The sequence below is a fragment of the Leopardus geoffroyi genome, chromosome A3 (genome assembly GCF_018350155.1).
Source record: "Leopardus geoffroyi isolate Oge1 chromosome A3, O.geoffroyi_Oge1_pat1.0, whole genome shotgun sequence".
Taxonomy (NCBI): Eukaryota; Metazoa; Chordata; class Mammalia; order Carnivora; family Felidae; genus Leopardus; species Leopardus geoffroyi.
The window spans coordinates 102,358,316-102,375,723 of NC_059336.1; the positions used below are offsets into that span (position 1 = coordinate 102,358,316).

Below are 17,408 nucleotides of genomic sequence, written 5' to 3' on the forward strand. Positions count from 1 at the left end.
TGCTCCTCACACGTCAAAACTGGCAGACAACCAGAGCCTCTGCTCGACCGAATGACTGATTCACTGTGAAGTATCTGAAAGGAAAATCCTAAGACTTGAACTAAAACTACAACTGTGAGCAGTTGTAGGCGTTGTCTGTCCATGGACAGCAGGGGAGAGCTGGGTTCTGCCTGGAGCTTCTGGCTGTTTCTAGGAGCTCTGGGGCAGATGGACTGCAGGAGAAGCTGTGGGCAGCCTCGCAAGAACCCACCGAGTTACCCACACCCCTTGCGTTAAACACTGAATACTGGCACCTGTTAAGACTCTGTACCATTTTTCTATTGCTGCTGTAACAAATTACCACAAACTTAGTGGCTTCGAACAACACAAATTTATTATCCTACAGTTCTGGAGGTCAGAGGTCTAAAATGGGTTTCACTGGACTAAAATTCAACTGTCAGCCGAGCTGTGTTTCTCCTGGAAGCTCTAGGAGAGAATCCTTCCCTTGCCTTTTCCAGCTTCTGGAACCACCTGCATTTGCTGGCCGATAGCCCTGTCTGCTACATTTGAAATTCAATTAACAGCATAGCATCTTCCAGCCTCTGACTCTCACCCTCCTGCCTCATTCTTATGAGGACCCTTGTGGGAGTCTTCCCATCTCAAGATCCTTACCTTAATCACATTTGCAAAGTCGCTTTTGCCTTGCAGGTAACATATTCACAGAGTCTGGGGATTAGGACGTGGACATCTTTAGGGGGGCATTATTCTGCCTATCAGCAGGATGCTGCCTTCAGCAGGATGAGCTTGGTTTGGGGGCACCAGCCTGGTACTCGGCCTCCTGCCTCGTTACCGACTCTGTTCAAAGTAGAACTCAGTGCAGGCCAATGGCTCACTTTCCTTGGCAAGTCGTACTGGTTGCTGGGGCTCAGCTGGGCCACAGAGGAACCAGCCAGGCCAGGCAGCAGCCTCAAGCCTGAAGGCTGATCCCAGGCTTCTCTGGAAGAAGGTGAAGCGTGTGGCCTGCTCACCACCCTTGTACAGGTCCTCGATGTTCACATCCTGTGGGAGCAAGGTGGTCGCCGCGGGATGAGGCTACTGGTAAAGATGTCAGCCCCAGAGGGTGGTCAATAAGGGACCTCCAGGGGGTGGTCAATAAGGGACTTTACGGAGAGGTTCTATACCCGGGGAACTGCCTTCTGCGGGTTCTGGAGGGCAGGGGTCTTGGTGCTAGGTGCAGAGGGAAGTAGAGGAATGTGTGGACCTGGCCAGGAATCCACAGATGGGTGCAGAGATGCCAGAGTATCCTGGAAGCCATGTCTGCAGGGTCCCCTAGAACAGGGTGTGGTTTCTCACCTCTAGCTGCAGGGAAGGCCCCTCTTCTGTCTCCACACAGGCCAGGCAGCGACTGCCTCCCTGGAGTCCCAGGAAGATGGGGACTTTGGTGCGGTCCAGGCCTCTGTTGGGAAGTATGCAGATCTTCTCTGGGAGGGAAGAGAGACGAGAGCCAGGAGATGAGAGGGATTCAGATTGCAAGCTCTCAGTGAGCTAAGCCCAGGCAGGAAGGAACCGGGTCAGGCCTGGCCCCTGCATGTGGGCTGCTAGGCGAGCCAGGACCCCTGCAGCGGCCACGACACCCTCTGAAAGAGAGGTCCTCAGCTGTTCCCTGCGTCTTTTCACTGTTACCAGAGGCAGGAGGGAAGGGGAAAGCCTGTGGAAGGTGGAGCATGAGTGTGTCCGAGGGGGTGAAGCCCAGACGCTCACCTGCACAGCAGTCGTCCGCACTGGGATCTCCTACCAGGAGCTGGTCACCTCTTAAGTATAGAGCCTTCTGATCTGCATCCTTAATTCTGGAACAGGATGGCAGTGCTGATGGCCTGCTCCCTTCAGGCACCACCAAACCCCAAAGTCCTTGCCCCTCCACACTCTGAAAGTACCACACTGAGCATTTAGGGGTTCTTCTCTCTTCCACACATGAGAAGTGGGTATACAACTCCACCCAAGAACAGGTGAAACCAGGTCAGCCTTAAGGCCAGGGAAGGTCTTCTGGGGCTCGCGATTCTCAGAGGCTCCCTTTACCAGGCTTGGGCTCTGTTGGGGCCCTGGGGGCACCGAGGAAAGCCAGTACCTTCTCACTGAGGGGTAGACAGAGTTTTCCCGATTATGCCGGCCCTTTTGTATGCCCGTCCTGAGAAATCTCCTAATGAGGCTCAGATATCTGTGGGATGTAGTAAGCCTTATCCCAGATTTTCTGAGCCTGCCCCAATTTTACATAAATGTTTATTCTCTTCAGCGAAGGGATTCATTGAGTATATAATAAAGTGTGGCTGCTTTTCCAATATCTTAAGGGCTTTCTTATAGAACAAAATCCAGGAATCGGGAAAAAAAAATCCAACGTGACAGAAGGTGAGCCAACATGCCCCCCCCCCCCCCCGTTCCACGCGAGGTATGCGCTGGGGTGGGCCCACATTCTAGGTGCCAGACTTAGGAGGTCAGCAAAGAGCTCGAACAGGGTGTGATTACAGGCATTTGGGGTTGGCAAGGTTTCCATTGATGGGCCTGGGAGGGTAAATACGTGCTGGGGAGCAGGGAGGAAACCACAATGAGTGTGTGCAACATCAAAGTCACACAGGTTATTAGCCTGGTCGCTTGGCTGGTTTCAAAACGTCTGTCAGCCACTCTCAGGACCCGGGGAGCCCTCCCTACCTCCTCTGGGCCAATGCCATCGCCTCCAGGAGATTTTTCTCTCTCAATAACAGCTAATTATAATACCCTTAGCTAATGACTGTATGTGTTTAAAGTAGGTTCACTTGTACAATAAAAATAAAGATCTCAAAAGAGCCTAGGCTTGCCAACCAGCATTCTCTCTCCAACCTGGATGACCAGGACTTGTCTGTAACTCATCTGCAAGCCACATTCTATTTGGAGACCAGAACCCAAGTTAGATACCCCAAAGTGCTGATATCTGTTTTGTCATTTGGGTGCTTTATACACAGGTGTTTTGCCTTCCCAGCCACGTGGCAACTTCCTAGAGGTCCTGACTGGCCCCCTCACGTTCAGGACAGGACAGACCCATGCAGGAGCCACAGCAATGCAACCCAGAAGTCATTTCTGCTTTTGGCTCATTCCTCAAAGGACTGGAGGTAGTTTCCAATGAGAAATCACAGGCAATAAAGTGTAAGCTATAAGTAAAGTCTCAAATGTCAAATGAGGTAACAGTGAGAGTTAGCAGTGCATGCTGGGAGCAAAGGCCACAGAGACCGACGTGTGAAGATGCTGTCTCTGAGATTCAAAATTGTTCCTGAGCTTCTGGAGAGAGGAGGTTGGAGTGGCACAGAGAGTGTGGGTCCCAGCTTTGTGATACATGAGGTCATTGATCTAGCCTCTTTGAGCTTTGGTTTCCAAATCTGACCGGACTTAGGCGCGTTCCCCTTGTAGGTTACTCAGGATGGAGGCAAGGCATCTTGGATGCTCAGGGAAGAGGGCTATTGTTAGCATGCTTATGATTAAACTTAATTAGGGGGCACTTGAGAGTTCTCAGGTGAGAAGGAGCCGCATCCCTCCCCTGGGCCTTCCTGCCCTCTTCCCACATCATCTCCAGACCTCCAGTTGGAAAGGATGGACTCCCGGGAGACTTACGTGTAGTATCTTGCCATGGGCAGGGAGCACATTCCTGCAATCCTGGCTGACTGGTCCTTGCTGAGGGGGAAGAAAAGACAGGCTGTCAGAAAAGGAGGGTATTATAAGGGTGGGGCTGGGGGGACAGACCCCCTGAGGGGCCCCAAATCCCTGAATCACAAAGCAGAAAGATCTCACTAAGCTGCTTATCTATAATTGGCCTGATGGAATCCACCAAGGTCTCCCCAGCCCAGCAAGCTCCAGGCATCTCTGCTTCGCCCTGCTTTGGGGTCATCTGGCAGGGGTGTGAGCCAGTGACATGTGAGTGGTGCTAGCTTGGGGGAACTGAAGAACAGGTTCCCCGAAGAGTTTGGCCAGGACTACCTCCTGGGGCTGAGACTAGGGTGGGGTGTGCTCCAGCCTCACAGTTTGAGGATGAGCTGAGCTCAAATCCTGTCTCACTGCCCAGCCTAGCTGTAGAGTCACCGCACCTCTCCCGGAGCTGCGGGAATAGCAGCGCTCCCAGGAGCCATCTCCAGCCCGCTGCTGGAGGGTGCAGGGTCTCCCTGCAGAGTTAGAAAGCCTCATTCAAGGAACTAGAATGTTTTCCCAAGATTGTGAAAGAGAGACCATCCAAACTCCCCCATGATGCTCCAGATGGAAAATAGGACAGGCCCTGAGATATAGAGACTTGTGTTCTTGAGGATGAGTGATCTCAACTGAAGCCAGTGTCCCCTTATTAATCCCACACCACAGTTTCACAACAGCTCTGCTCCTTCCGGTTGGATTATCCTGCCCTAGAACTTGACCCTAAAATGACCACCTTTAGAAAGACCATTCCAGAACCTAGCATGGAAAAAAACCCAGAGCCATTCAGGGCATGAGGGTGGTAGCCATTAGAAAATAGCCTGGAAAAGTAAATGCAAGGGTAGTTGGGGCTGGGGTGCGCCCAGTAGATCTGATTCTCACAGAGTAAGAAAACAAAATAGAAGAAGAAAGAGAAGATAGCAGAAAATAAGAGGGGACAGGGGAAAAGGGGCGGGCAGAAAGGAGCAGGGCTCAGAGAGAGAGAGAGAGAGAGAGAGAGAAAGAATGACACTGAAGGACATTTGGGGAAGTGGGTGAGGAGGAACAGGTTGATGATGACAGCAGAGCTTCTAGTCATGCCAGCAGCTCCGAGCTCCAGGACCCAGTGTTAGTACTGGATTTGCCACGCGGTCACCTTGGACAAGTCATTTCCCACCTCCTAGGCTTGGCAGCGGGCATTTAAGTGTTGGTGAGAATAACGAATAACAGGGCATCTCTAGGATTCTGGATGGATATTGGTGACGTGAATCAAAGTCTTAAACTATTCTACATACTCTGTAATTTCATTTGTTGCCCTTTCTCTAAGGGAAAGTAATGGATTGCCCAAATGTTTAATTATGTCCACTACATCATTTCGGACAATAGCAAGAAGTTGGATATAAGCTAAACACCCAATAACATGTCATTGGTTTAAAAATTATGGCAGGGCGCCTGGGTGACTCAGTCGGTTAAACATCTGATTTCGGCTCAGGTCATGATCTCACAGTTCGTGAGTTTGGGCCCTGTCTCAGCCTCTGTGCTGATGGCTCAGAACCTGGAGCTCCTTCAGATGCTGTCTTCCCCTCTCTCTCTGCCCCTTCCCCACTTGCACTCTGTGTCTCTCTCTCTCTCTCAAAAATAAATAAACATTTAAAAATTTTTAATTAAAAAATAAAAATAAAAATAAAAATTATGGCAAGTTAAGTAAATAAGAAACATGTACATTAAACAGGTACACTAAAGATGATATTGTGGAAGAACATTTTATGACACGAAATGTTCAAAATACGTTAAGTGGAAAATTCAGGTTTTGAAGAATGTGTACATTACTATTCCATCGAAAGCCACACACATGGAGAGACACACACAGGAACAAAGACCATGTTGTTCTCTTTGGCTGACAGGGTTATGAGTGATATTTTCTTCAGCTCTCTTAACATTTTCCCCATATGAACATGATTCTCCTTTGTAGTGTAAAGTAAGTTTTAATTGTTTTCAATAATTAAACTCAGCTAAAGTCATTGGCTCCCAAGCGCACCTGCCCATCAGTCACCTGGGGGACTCTGGATAAGTACTATTCCCTGTGCTGAAGGTTCTGATTCGCCAGGGCTTGAAGTGACTCCATGATCAGCCAGGCTTGGGAACTGGTATACCATCTCGGTTTTTCTCCCTCTCCAATGAACATGTAAATCACCTGACAATTCTGGTTCCCTAGATCTGGGGTAGAAACTGAGACCGTGCATTTCAAACATGCAACCAAGCGAGATTAATGCCGCTCGTCCCTGGCCACACTTTTGAGCGGCAGAGGGCTAGACAGATGATCCCCCAGCCCAGATACGCCATTAGCAGCGTGGCCTCAATGCAAGCACACTTGGTGCTGTGCTCTCTCTCATCCAAACTACTGGGGCTTCTTTTGTTGTAGCAGCAAAAATATGGGCAGCCTAGTAGCTATGCCAAGGCCTGGCCAGGGCCGATCAAATGGAGGGCTCCATGTGAGGATGATGACTCCCACTCTTGGTCAGTGTCGGTGCAAGAGACGGGCAGAAATTCAGGGCTTGTCCAGTCCAGCCAGATCCCCTGGGTCCCCAGAAGCCTCCTGTCCCAACCCCAAATTCCAGTGTTTCCCCCAAAGACTCTCCTATCAGGCACCCCCTGCCTGGGTCTGGCTAGACTGTGATGAAGTAAACAGGAGTGAGAAGCTGGCTTCTAGCCCATCAGAGAGCGTGGGGTCCTGACGCTGAGTCTGTCATGGTCCCTCCCAATGCACCACACACTCCATTCCCTAAGATTTCCCTTCCCTATTGTCTCCAAGTGACCTTTCACTGGACTTTGGCCTATAGTCCTCCCTGGACACCATCTCTGGCTGTCTCAGATTTCATCAATCCACCCGTCCTGAGTCAAAAACCACTACCAAAAACCTGAGTCAAATGCATTAGGCATTTCTCTATCACACCCTCTTCTCATTCTCCTACACATTTTCTGTGTGAACTATGTTCTCTCCAAGACCACTATTAACCCCTGTGGAGCCAAATCAAGACTCTTTTGATTCCTCTAATATTTGGCTACTGCCTCCTTGGAACTCTTGACATTGATTGACTCCCTTTGCACTCCATTTTCCCGTTCTCAGGTCCATGTAGATTCTCTCTTCCATTTGGGGGCATCCCTCAGGCTGGAAGTCACACATCTAAGTCTTAAGCACTTGTATCACATGCCCCACAGAGTTGCAATTCATACATTTCTACATCTGCACTGATCATCTTGGTCTGATGCCTCCCAAGCCCAGACTGAACACCCTTCTGTATCTCCAGCAGACTATAGGACACCCTCCTTTGGACATCCTGCCATCACACCCAACAAATAGATCTGAAGCCAAATCTATCCTCCTCCTCCCAGCCCATTCATCTCCCCACTTTTCCTTACTCTGTATCTGATTTACCAATAAGTTCTGACAAATTATTCTTTAAAATGTAACTTTGTCAAAAAAAATAAATAAAAATAAAAAAAGTAATAATAAAATGTAACTTTGTCTTCTTCATAGCCATTAGACCTGTGCCTGTATTCCTGGTTTTTCTCCCTTCAATCCAGCCCAACCTATGTGAGGTACCCGCACCTACATTCTAAGTACTGCTTTCACAATATCCCTGCTCAGCCCTGGAGTCTCCAATGGCTGCCCATTTCATCACCATCTGGCCCTGATTCACTTGTATGAGTGTATCTCACTGCTCTGTGGACACTAAACCACCCCTCCAGGCACATGACCTCTTCCTTGTCTTCCCAGAGGGCATGCTCAAAGTTGTCTTTGGTTTCCCTGCCTCAAAAGCTATCCCTCCTCCTTGCCATCCATTCAGATCTTTTGGCATTAGAGCCACTGGACATGGTATCATTTATCTATAGGTTGAGTCTCTAGCTCTGCTAAATTAATTATCAGGTCAGAGTAACAGCTCAGGCATACAAGGTTGTGACACTTAACCTCCAATTCTCAGTTTCAGCATCTATAAAATTAGAGTCTGTGGTTATTAAAGATCCTTTCCAGATCAAACTACCTGTGATTCCATGACTCAAAGTTTAATGGATCTTTCCTTTACTATTGCAACCCTACTCTGCACTCCTATTAAATCTCACTGTATTGTGTATTGTTCTATATATAGACATTCATTTCCATAAAAGTTAACAATATCTTGATCCATGAAATGTGGCTTGTAGCTCCCTCCAACCACCCTGACACACATGTATGCTTATAAGCAGGACATAGAAACACACACAGAAGGTTTCAACGGCAAGGTTGGGTTCTGGAACTAGCTCTGTTACCAATTCATATATATTGCCACCCTTTGGGGCAAAAGTCCCTTTTTGTCCCTGGGCCTCCAACTTGTTATCATTAGGATGAGAGGCTAGGTAAGGCCAGTATTGCTCAAAACTAAATTTCACAATGAAATTTTACACAGAAACCTGATGAAAGTAAAATGGATAAAGGGGACCTTCTTTTGCTGAGTCAGAGAATGATGGTGACTCCAGAACCCTGCTAACACTGTCCTTGACCACGGAAGCAGGCACCAGGACATATCCAAAGAACTCCAAGCCTCACCACATACTGTGGAATACCACCGGCTTAGCTGATTTCTTCTGAAATTACTTTCTAAAATCTATGGTTCTAAATATTTAAAAATCTTGACTTGGCTTAAACCATACCTTCTCTCAAATTTTTTCTATGTGCTTTCAGGCTTATTCAGCATCCTACTCCGTTCCGTGGAGGAGATACCTTGTTATCTAGAGAGCCTGTCAGGAGGAGTTAAGGGAGGGGGCATATCAGAGATATTAACAGAAAGGAGAAGGAAAGTGAGAAAGAGAGAGAGAATACTGCCTACCAACCACTGACCTTCAATCCTGGGTGCCTGAAAGGTCCGAATGATTTCTCCCGGGCATTTGCCCTGAGTTTATACTGTCGGGTCAGGGTGGGTCAAGCCTGCAGCAATCTTTATAATTGGTTCCAGGATGGGGAAGAAGAGCCTAGGGATTTCACAATGTCTTTAGCACGGTATGGATAATAAGAAGGTGGGGGCATTAATGAGTGTTTGTTGAAGGGGGAGAGAGTCACCCATAAAGCCCTGGCAGAAGCCAGGCACTGGGCCCCTGCTCATAGCTACTGTCATTGACACTGTTATTGGTGATTTCAGTAGCCATATAAACAGCCTTGAGGTCAGATGTCTTCATGTCACCTTCCCTTTGGTGCCCCATGGGGCTCCATCCTAGACTTAGAGGGATAGAAAAGGCAAGAGTGAATGGGTCGGAGGGGCCCAAAGACAGAGTGACCTCTAGTGTTTTAAACCAGGCTGTGGCCAGTGAGGCAACGTGAGAGAGGGGACTGATGGCATTGCAAAGATGGCCCTGTTTGGAAAGAGGGGAGGGAAGTCTCTGCTTTTCAACAGGTCCTATTAGCTAGTATTAGGCTGATGAGACAGAGCATCTGAGGAAACCTACCTACAGAGGACATGGACCTTAGACCCATCCTGGGACTGGGCAGCCACCATGTGCCCTGGACTGCTAGGACACATGGCACAGTGGGAACAGGGCAGGGGTAAAGAATAGTCAAGCATCTAATTGATATTACTTAACTCAGTCCATCTATTCACCCATTTGTCCATCCAGCCATCCATCCACAAGGGGTAGAGAAGCTTGGCATAGCATTCTCTGGGGACCATATGCCTTACTGTAATACTCACTATTATGTCATTTGCACAGTTCCACAAAGGGCTTGGTAAGGAGGTAGGAGAGGCCAACCCACATGCAGATGTCTGAAGAGGGAGAGACAAGAAAAGATGGGCAGGGAAGGGACCCAATTTGTGTTTCCTAAGGCTGACAGTCATTCTTCACCCCTCTCCCAGTCTCTTCTCTCTCCGTGGAAAGGCCCAAAGCATGGGGTATTATGCCAGGCAATCAATGGGCATTTACTGAGCATTTACACTGCTGTGTGACAAAGGTGTGCATTACATAGTCCCTGTTGTTAGGCAGCTTCACAGTCCAGCTGGGGAGCTAAGTCATAAACACTTAAAAAGATCATTAAAGAGACCAGACTCTCTAATCTGCAGAACAAGGGCATATTGGAAACAATAGATGCAGAGAATCTCCTCGAGTAAAAAAATTCCTAGAATTCTTTTTATGACTTAGACATGGCATATAGGTTCCCTCTAAATGGAGAGACCTGTGCTATGGCATCCCTGGGACATAGTTAATCAGGCTTTGCTTCAACACCTCCACAACCTCTTAAAGAAACCCTAACAATATGTGTGATCTTTGCGGTTAAAATTTTTGGGTCACACATAATTTCTATCAATCGGTCCTGCTTGTACCTCCTGGAATTACACAGGACAAGTTTATTTTTCTAGTAGGCAGAGCTCTGAGTGCTTGAATGGAGCTCTCTGTGTATTGCTTCTCCAGGATAAAGACCCTCAGCTTCCTAGCCTCTGCCCTTGTGACTTGCTCGTGGGACGACATTCTCTACTATTCAGGACCCACTCAGTCCTCAATGCCTACAACCGACACAAACTCCATGTGATGTGGGCATTACACCTCTGTAAATACAGGTCAAGCAGGGTGCTTATACTGAAATTGGAGAAATCTAAAACCACTGTATCTTTTTCATATAAACAGTCGTGATGCCAGGGTCCCCCAGCCCAAACACTTCTAAGGTAGCATTTTACATTCCTTCCTTTTCTGTTGACTCACGTCAGCTCATCCTTGCTAACGCCATTTTGAATTCTATCATCCTACAGATGATGAAGCAATCACTGCAGGCTGGAGAAAGCTTCCAGAGTGAGGCAGAATTTCGGCTGCTTCTTGAAGGGTGGGCCCATTTAGATGGGTGGAGAAGAGAGAAGAAATATTCCAGGGTGGAGGAATAGTTTCCACTGTCTGTACTCACGGGTTTCCAATTATTTGTCAAACATTATTTGAGGTGCTTGGAAACAAACTGATCCAGCCTTGACCTTGAGGTCACTTCAGGGGCCACAGACCGCAAATCAATTCTTACGACGAGGGGAAGTTAACATAGCAATGTAGCACAGTCAGAGCAGATGACCAGATGCCTCAATTCAGCAAAGGCTTCTCGGAGGAGGAGACAAGGTGAGAGTATGGCTGGGTCTGTGAGCAAAGACAGAGTGTGAACTAGGTCTGCAGAAGCAAGCCTGGTGCCCAGAGCCCGTGTTCTTGGCACTCCTGAGAGGCCTCTGGAGGCACTTGTGCTGTCTGCTACCCGAGACCTTCAGCTACATCGGGGTCTCGGCCGCTCCACGGAGACAGAGGCTTCCGGCCTGGCCACCTCCTTACTAGTGCCTCAGCAGAATCTGAACCTGCCAGGCTGGTCTGACTGGTGAGGTGCAGCAGAATCCCTGGGACTCAGGTTTGAGCCTCTCCTCTGGCTTCTGTTTTCATCTCCCAGAGTTTAGGTAGGGACGCTGGAGTCACAGTCCCTGGCATGTAGAACTAGAGGTGTGAAGGTGATCAAGGAGGAGCTAAACCTTGCAGGAACAGAGACTATTCAACATATTTAGCATGATCAGTTTTTACGTAGAATGTTGGGGAAATTAAAGGGCCGATGTTGATTTTGAGAAGGAAAACGAAAATACTGGAGAAAATTACAATCATAATAAAAGAAATGTGTTTATTTCTCTTTCCTGTGTATTAGTTATCTATTGCTGTGTAACTAGTGACCCTGAAACGTAGCAACTGAAAGCAACAAACACGTATTTTCTCGCACAGTTTCTGGGGGGTTGGGAATCTAGACCAGCTTAGCCAGGTGGTTCTGCTTCAGAGTCTCTCCTGAGGTGGCAGTCAAGCTGTCCCCAGGGTCGCCTCATCTGAAGGCCTGACTGGGGCTGGGGCAGCTGCTTCCAAATGCACTCATGTGGCAGTTGGTAAGAGGCTTCATTTTTCAACACATGGGTTTCTCTACAGAGCTGCTTATGCCATGGCAGCTAACTTCCCCCCAGAGCAAGTGAACAAAGAAACAGAGAGAGAAAACAAGATAAAATCTACAGTCTTTTATAACCAAATCTCAGAAATGGCATAGTATTATTTCTGCCATGTTCTGTTGGTCACAGAGACAACATGGGTACAATGTGGGAGGGGACACACACACTGTGAGATGGGGTCATCGGCAGCTGTGTTAATTCATAGGGCTGCCACAACCAATCCCCACAAAGTTGGTGGTTTAAAGCAACAAAAATTTGTTCTCTCACAGTTCAGGAGACTAGAGAGCCATACTCCTTCTGAAGGGTTTGGAAAGAATTCTTCTTTGCCTCTTCCTCACTTCTGGTGATTGCCTCAGTCATGGCGTTTCTTGCCTTACTGCTGCATGAGGGCAATCTCAGCCTCCATCTTCACATGGCCTTCTTCCTGGGTCTCCTCTGGGTCTCTGTTTGTCCTTTCCTCTTCTTGCAAGGATACCAGCCGTGTTGGATTTAGAGCGTGCCGCCCCCCTCCCCCAATACAACATGACCTCTTGACTAATTGCATCTGCAAAGAACCCAACTCCAAATAAGGTCATGGTCTAAGGTTCCCAGAAGGACATGAATCCGGGGGGAACACTATTCAACCAGCACAGGTCCCTTTGGAGGCTGAAACCCACACCCTGAAATCTCAGGGAGTTGTGACCACTCCAGGTCCAGGATGGTTCTTTCTGTAAATTCCTTCTCCGGGAGATTCCAACCACACTAACTAACCCATCATATTCTTTTTCTTGGCAGCTCTGTTGAGGTCTGTTTTCTCATTCTCACTACTGCTGCTCAGAGCAGCAGACCTTAATTCAACATGAATTTTACTCAAGGAAGTGGATGCGGAGGACCATCAGAAATACTGTCTGCTCTGTTTTCCTCAAGGTTAACTTACTTATTACACAAGGAATCCATCTTCATTGTAGAACAATTAGAAAATGCAAATAAATAAAAGAACAAAAAGAAAAACCACCTGTGATACCACCACTCCGACGTTGCTAAAATCGAAGGAAACTCTTACAGACTTTTTTCTATGCAGAAATATATAGATAGGCATTTTTTTTTAATTAAAATGAAATTATAGGATATGCGGCTTTGTAATTTGCTCTCCTTACTTAATACGTCGTGAGAATCTTTCCATGTGAGTGGACACCGCATCTTGGATTTTAATGGTATCTCGGGTCTCAGAATGTATGACATGCCTGCCTGGCCATTCTTCAGTCTTCTGAGCTGGAGCCACTTCCTCACACACCACCACCCTCTCCTGCCACGGCTAGAGCACAAGGATAGGACGGAAAAAAATAGCATACAATGTCAGCTGAGTTAAAGGGAAGAGGGAAGGGGCTGGGCCTTGTGCCCCTAACTCTATGACCTCCCTCTCCTGCACAGTGGTGCACGAAAGGACCTCATGTGGGCAGCTAGTGGCCCTAATAGGCTCAACTGGGATGGGCTGCCCTGTGGGCTCAGGGGTACTGGCTGAGTTACCATAAAGCATGAAGGATTTCTCCCTGCACCCTGCACCCGTAAGGAACCTTTTTATGTGACTCCCAGTTCATCTCATATGGTTTTTGCAAGGTTCCACGAGAGCAGCAGCACCCAACAGGGAAAGAAACTGTGGCCTAAGCCCCGAATCACAAAAGAATTCACCCAAACTGGGAACCAAAAGGGAGAGTAGCCAAATGCCCAGCCAGAGGTGGGGTCCCTGAGAGCAGAGGGGGTGGCTGCCATCAGTGTCCTCTTCCACCTTCACCCCTGCCTGAGCTGTCTCTGCCCAGGGAGTTCTGGGGGCACATTGCCCTAGTCACACTGCTGGAAGTAGAAGTCCGTGATGGGGCTGTCCCAGCTGGCATCCTCTGAGAGTTGGGTGAGTCTGAGAGGCTGGTCTGCTTCCGGCACAGTGCAGAGGAACCAGCCTGGGTAGGCAGCTGACTCAAAGCTGGAGGTGAGCCCTGTGTCTCGCCGGTAGAAAGTGAAGCTCTTGGATTCCTTGGCACCGAGGTAGAGCTCCATGATATTTACTGGCTGTGAGCAGAAAGGCATGGCAGGTGAGGGGAAAGGAGTGGGGGAGGCAGCAGAGCTGGGCCGGGAGCATGGAGAGGCAGGGCTGCAATCAACAGAACCCCACAAGGGAGAGGAGCTTGGGCCCCAGGACACCCAGCTCAGTGGCTTCAGCATCTGCTGGCTTTGTGAGATCAGATAGCAAGGATGTCCCAACAGGACTCACCTCTAGTTTCAGAGTCGGTTCCTGCCCTGTCCCACATGACAGGCACTGGCTCCCTCCCTGGACACCCAGGATGACTGGAGAGAGCTTGGCATCCAGAGACCGATTGGGGACAACACTGATCTCCTCGCCTAGAGAAAGGAAGTCAGATGCAGAGGACTTGACTGCCCTTCCCTCCCTCTCCCTGCATCATGGACTTTGGAGAGCAGGACCTGTGTGAGACCTCCTGTCCCCAGACTGAGAAGGGAAGCCTGTTAGCAGCTGTCACCTAGGGAAGGGTGGTCTCCCGTCAGTTGGCCCAGTGACATCAAGGGACATAAGCACATTGTACCACCTCCCACCCCATGCCCACCCCCTGGTCCAGGCTCAAATTTTCAAGTCTTCTCTAGTCCCCAGGAAGATTTGACCACTTCCTTTAATGCCGCTTGACCCTCTGGCCTCTTTTCGGAAACTCGATTGGATAAGCCTCTCATCAGGGTTATTTGGACATGTTCTACCACCTGTGAGATTTCTGAGACCAGAAGAGGGTCTCATTCTTCTCTGTACCATCCCCCACCACTCATACAAACACATGCACACATGCACTCACATATACATACATGCAAGCATGCACACGTGCACGCACACGTACACAGCCTATACAAGTGTCCCAAGTGGCCAGGTATGTACTGTTCTAGAGAGAAGACCTGCCACAGTGTACGGGGCAGAAGGAGTAAGCCCACCAGCCACCTGGGTCCCACCACTCTGAGTGACCAGGAATCCCCAGAGAGCAGAGGGGACCCAGGGTAAAGGGGCGGAAAACCACTCCCACATGGGAATAAAGGCCTAGAGAGCCTGTTTTAGATCTCTCCTCAGCACTGGATCCCAGGAAAAGAAATGTTTGGTCTAAGTCCACCTCTGAGGGAAGGACAAAGCATTCATCTTGAAAATATTCCCCACCTCTGTATAGAGGCCTCAGGTGGCATTGGGGCATGTGTCCTCACTTTGCTGGAAGATACTGTAGTTTATTTGTCCTTGTTCAGGGTCTGCTTTTATGATGCCCCATCCACTGTGTCAGGCCTGGGGTCTGTAGGTCTGTGCCAGTTTGCATGCCTGTTCTAAGCCCTCTTCAGGCCCCGTCCCCTCAGAGTGTCTAGGGAAGTGGTGTCGTGTTTTGCCACCAACCTTGGATGATGTTCCCTGCATGCAGCCTTCCAGCTAGAAGCTGGTTATCATGCAGATAAAGCACCTTCAATTCTGCATCCTTCATCCTGAAACATCAGGACAGGATGACACTTAGTTAGGGGAGGAGTGGGTGCTCCGGCTTGCTGGGCTCTACAGAGTCCCACTGTCTCCCTCTCCTCTGCCAGGAGCAACAGCCCAACCTTCTTCCCAGCCCTGCTGGGCTCATACCCTACCGATGGGACAACAACGGGACTCCAACAACAATGGGACTGCACCTGAGTCTTGGATTTGCTCCTCCACCCCATTCAATCTTTGCTACACCAACCAATCTCCTCCATGGGTGATGTTGGAAAAGAAACTGGACTGTGAGTCAGAGTCCTGGGTGCTTGCCTGGCTCACCACCATTATTTCCAGATCACAACAGACAAGTCACTTGACCACTCTGGGTCTGAGGCTCCCCACTGCTAAGTTAAGACAATGGGTTAGATAACGCCCAGGCCTTTCCCAGATGAAAATCTGATTCTTCAGTCATTATTGAAGACATCAAGGCACATTTACTTCCACTTATTAATTGTGGGATATCTTTAAATTTGAAATGAAAGAATTTCATTTTTGAAATGAAAATTTATTTTTCATCTCTGATCTCAGTTGATTTTTCAACATCCTATGAGGTGAAAAGATACATCCCAAAGTGGGTTTCTTCAGATATTATATGGAAACAAGCACGCTGCGTGCAAACTGGTTCAATGGTAGCTAAACATAAACAAATCTGTACTTCAGAGTTGCTAACATGCGGAATTACGCCATGGTTCTCTTATGCGGAGACGTAGAAAGCAATATTTCCCACATTTCTTGATCACGGGGCACCACTGTATCAAGCAGCTCATAGGATTGGGGTTCCACTGAACACACCTTGCGAAAAGCTATAGTAGACTCTCGGTTCAGAGAGAGCAGGGACCATTTTTGCTCATTAGTGCAAAGTCCAGAACACGGCAGACTGCCTGGCTCAGTACATACCAGAAGACAGACAGACTGACTAGTTTTGCCCCAAAGGGCAGCAAGGATGTAGCAGAGCAGAGCCGCTGGATGGACATTAATATTCACCCCAGTGGGTGGTAACAGCTCCAAGCTGGGTCTCCCGACTTCCATCCTCATTATGGATACATGAAGCTGCAGCTCGACACAGAATGATTCACTTGCTCCCCTTCTCTTCAGGGAACCCCCATGAGGTGGCCAGCCTCAGCCTGACGAAGGCTGGAAAAACTTTCCTTAGGACAGTGAGCGCTGTTCATAACTGCCCAGCTGCCCACCCACCTGCGCTCTGAGCAGCCACAGCCCCTCCCTACGCAGAAAGGATGGACAACAGGTCTACCTGGAGCTTAACTTCTCCCCAGAGGACACAGCCCATCAGAGGCTCAGATACTCACCGAAAGCACAGCGCCCCACTCAGGACCATCTTGAGTTTCACAGTGTGTAGACTCTCCTGTTTTGAAATAACACAAAATCTTAGGTGGAAATAGAGGTTGAGCTGGCAGGGGCCTGGGTAGCAAGCAGCGTTCTGACCCCACCCCCTCAGCATGGGAACATCCCCCCCAGAGCAGGGGATTCCAGGTCTGGGGTCAGGAGAGAGCCCCAGCCCTGCTGGGGAGAATGAAACCCAGCTCCCCAAAGGACACCTCAGAATGCTCCTTTCTCCTGGCAGAGCCCGCGGTATCTGCCTACTCCTCCGAGGTGCCACAGCCCTTTTAATAATGCACTAGGGAGGAGCCCCTGAAACTGCCACAAGCTGAGGAGGAGCAGGGTTTCCCAGGTATTTCACACCACCCGAAGCCTCCAGAAACACCTGCTGTTCCTTACCTCTCCCAGGGAAGGAAGGTTCTGGAGATAATCTTCTTTTAGCAATTCTGAGGAACTTCCCTGAAGCTTTCCCAGCACTCAGCTCCTGGACTTCAAGTGCTTCCAGACCCAAAGACTGCAGTGCAGATAGCCCCTCCAGGCAAGCAGATTTTAGAACAAACCCCTCTTCCTCCCTTCCTTCCTTCCTTCCTTCCTTCCTTCCTTCCTTCCTTCCTTCCTTCCTTCCCTCCTCCCTTCCTGACTTTGCCAAGCCTATGGAAAATGCTGGAGGTGGGGTTTTCCTGTGTAGGCAATGTTTAGTCTACATGTTCACTGTAGAAAAACCTGAAAATCCGGATCAGGAAAAAAAAAAGTGAATACTTGTGTTCTGTGAGTGTGCCACCAGAAAGCCAATGAAAACAGTTTTCCTCTGCATACATACACACGTAACTGTCAACAGTGTTTCACAGAAACCTACACTAGATTTGCAATTTGCTTTTTTCATATAGCAAATAGCAGAATATCTTTCCATACCAAAT

The 17,408-nt window shown here is 48.7% G+C and overlaps 2 protein-coding genes across 6 annotated transcripts; both read right to left on the reverse strand.

The window, feature by feature from the left end:
• Positions 1-351: 351 nt before the first annotated feature.
• On the reverse strand, positions 352-13,986 carry IL1F10 (interleukin 1 family member 10). 4 transcript variants are annotated; one of them, XM_045446831.1, is made up of 5 exons: positions 13,873-13,986; positions 3,616-3,675; positions 1,741-1,826; positions 1,333-1,460; positions 352-1,038 (listed from the first exon to the last, which is right to left on the reverse strand). In XM_045446831.1, exons 2-5 carry the CDS (start codon positions 3,645-3,647, stop codon positions 826-828), a joined length of 459 nt encoding a protein of 152 aa, XP_045302787.1. In that variant the 5' UTR covers positions 3,648-3,675; positions 13,873-13,986; the 3' UTR covers positions 352-825. The 4 variants fall into 4 exon arrangements, with proteins under 4 accessions (XP_045302787.1, XP_045302784.1, XP_045302786.1 ...); XM_045446828.1 differs by lacking the exon at positions 13,873-13,986 and adding an exon at positions 12,764-12,859; XM_045446830.1 differs by lacking the exon at positions 13,873-13,986 and adding an exon at positions 9,381-9,556.
• On the reverse strand, positions 11,292-17,059 carry LOC123581107 (interleukin-36 receptor antagonist protein). 2 transcript variants are annotated; one of them, XM_045446833.1, is made up of 5 exons: positions 16,891-17,059; positions 16,461-16,516; positions 15,034-15,119; positions 13,873-14,000; positions 11,292-13,670 (listed from the first exon to the last, which is right to left on the reverse strand). In XM_045446833.1, exons 2-5 carry the CDS (start codon positions 16,487-16,489, stop codon positions 13,446-13,448), a joined length of 468 nt encoding a protein of 155 aa, XP_045302789.1. In that variant the 5' UTR covers positions 16,490-16,516; positions 16,891-17,059; the 3' UTR covers positions 11,292-13,445. The 2 variants fall into 2 exon arrangements, with proteins under 2 accessions (XP_045302789.1, XP_045302788.1); XM_045446832.1 differs by lacking the exon at positions 16,891-17,059 and adding an exon at positions 16,710-16,774.
• Between the last annotated feature and the right edge of the window lie 349 nt (positions 17,060-17,408).

Excerpts from the sequence above, each read along its gene's own strand:
- LOC123581107 (XM_045446833.1), bottom strand. The coding sequence starts at position 16,489 with ATGGTCCTGAGTGGGGCGCTGTGCTTTCG. Across the intron at positions 15,120-16,460 it reads AGTGGGGCGCTGTGCTTTCG|GATGAAGGATGCAGAATTGA; the intron begins GTGAGTATCTGA and ends CTGATGTTTCAG. Across the intron at positions 13,671-13,872 it reads AACCGACTCTGAAACTAGAG|CCAGTAAATATCATGGAGCT; the intron begins GTGAGTCCTGTT and ends TTCTGCTCACAG.
- IL1F10 (XM_045446828.1), bottom strand. The coding sequence starts at position 12,789 with ATGGAAAGATTCTCACGACGTATTAA. Across the intron at positions 1,827-3,615 it reads CCCATGGCAAGATACTACAC|AATTAAGGATGCAGATCAGA; the intron begins GTAAGTCTCCCG and ends ATCCTGTTCCAG. Across the intron at positions 1,461-1,740 it reads TGCGGACGACTGCTGTGCAG|AGAAGATCTGCATACTTCCC; the intron begins GTGAGCGTCTGG and ends CTTCCCTCCCAG.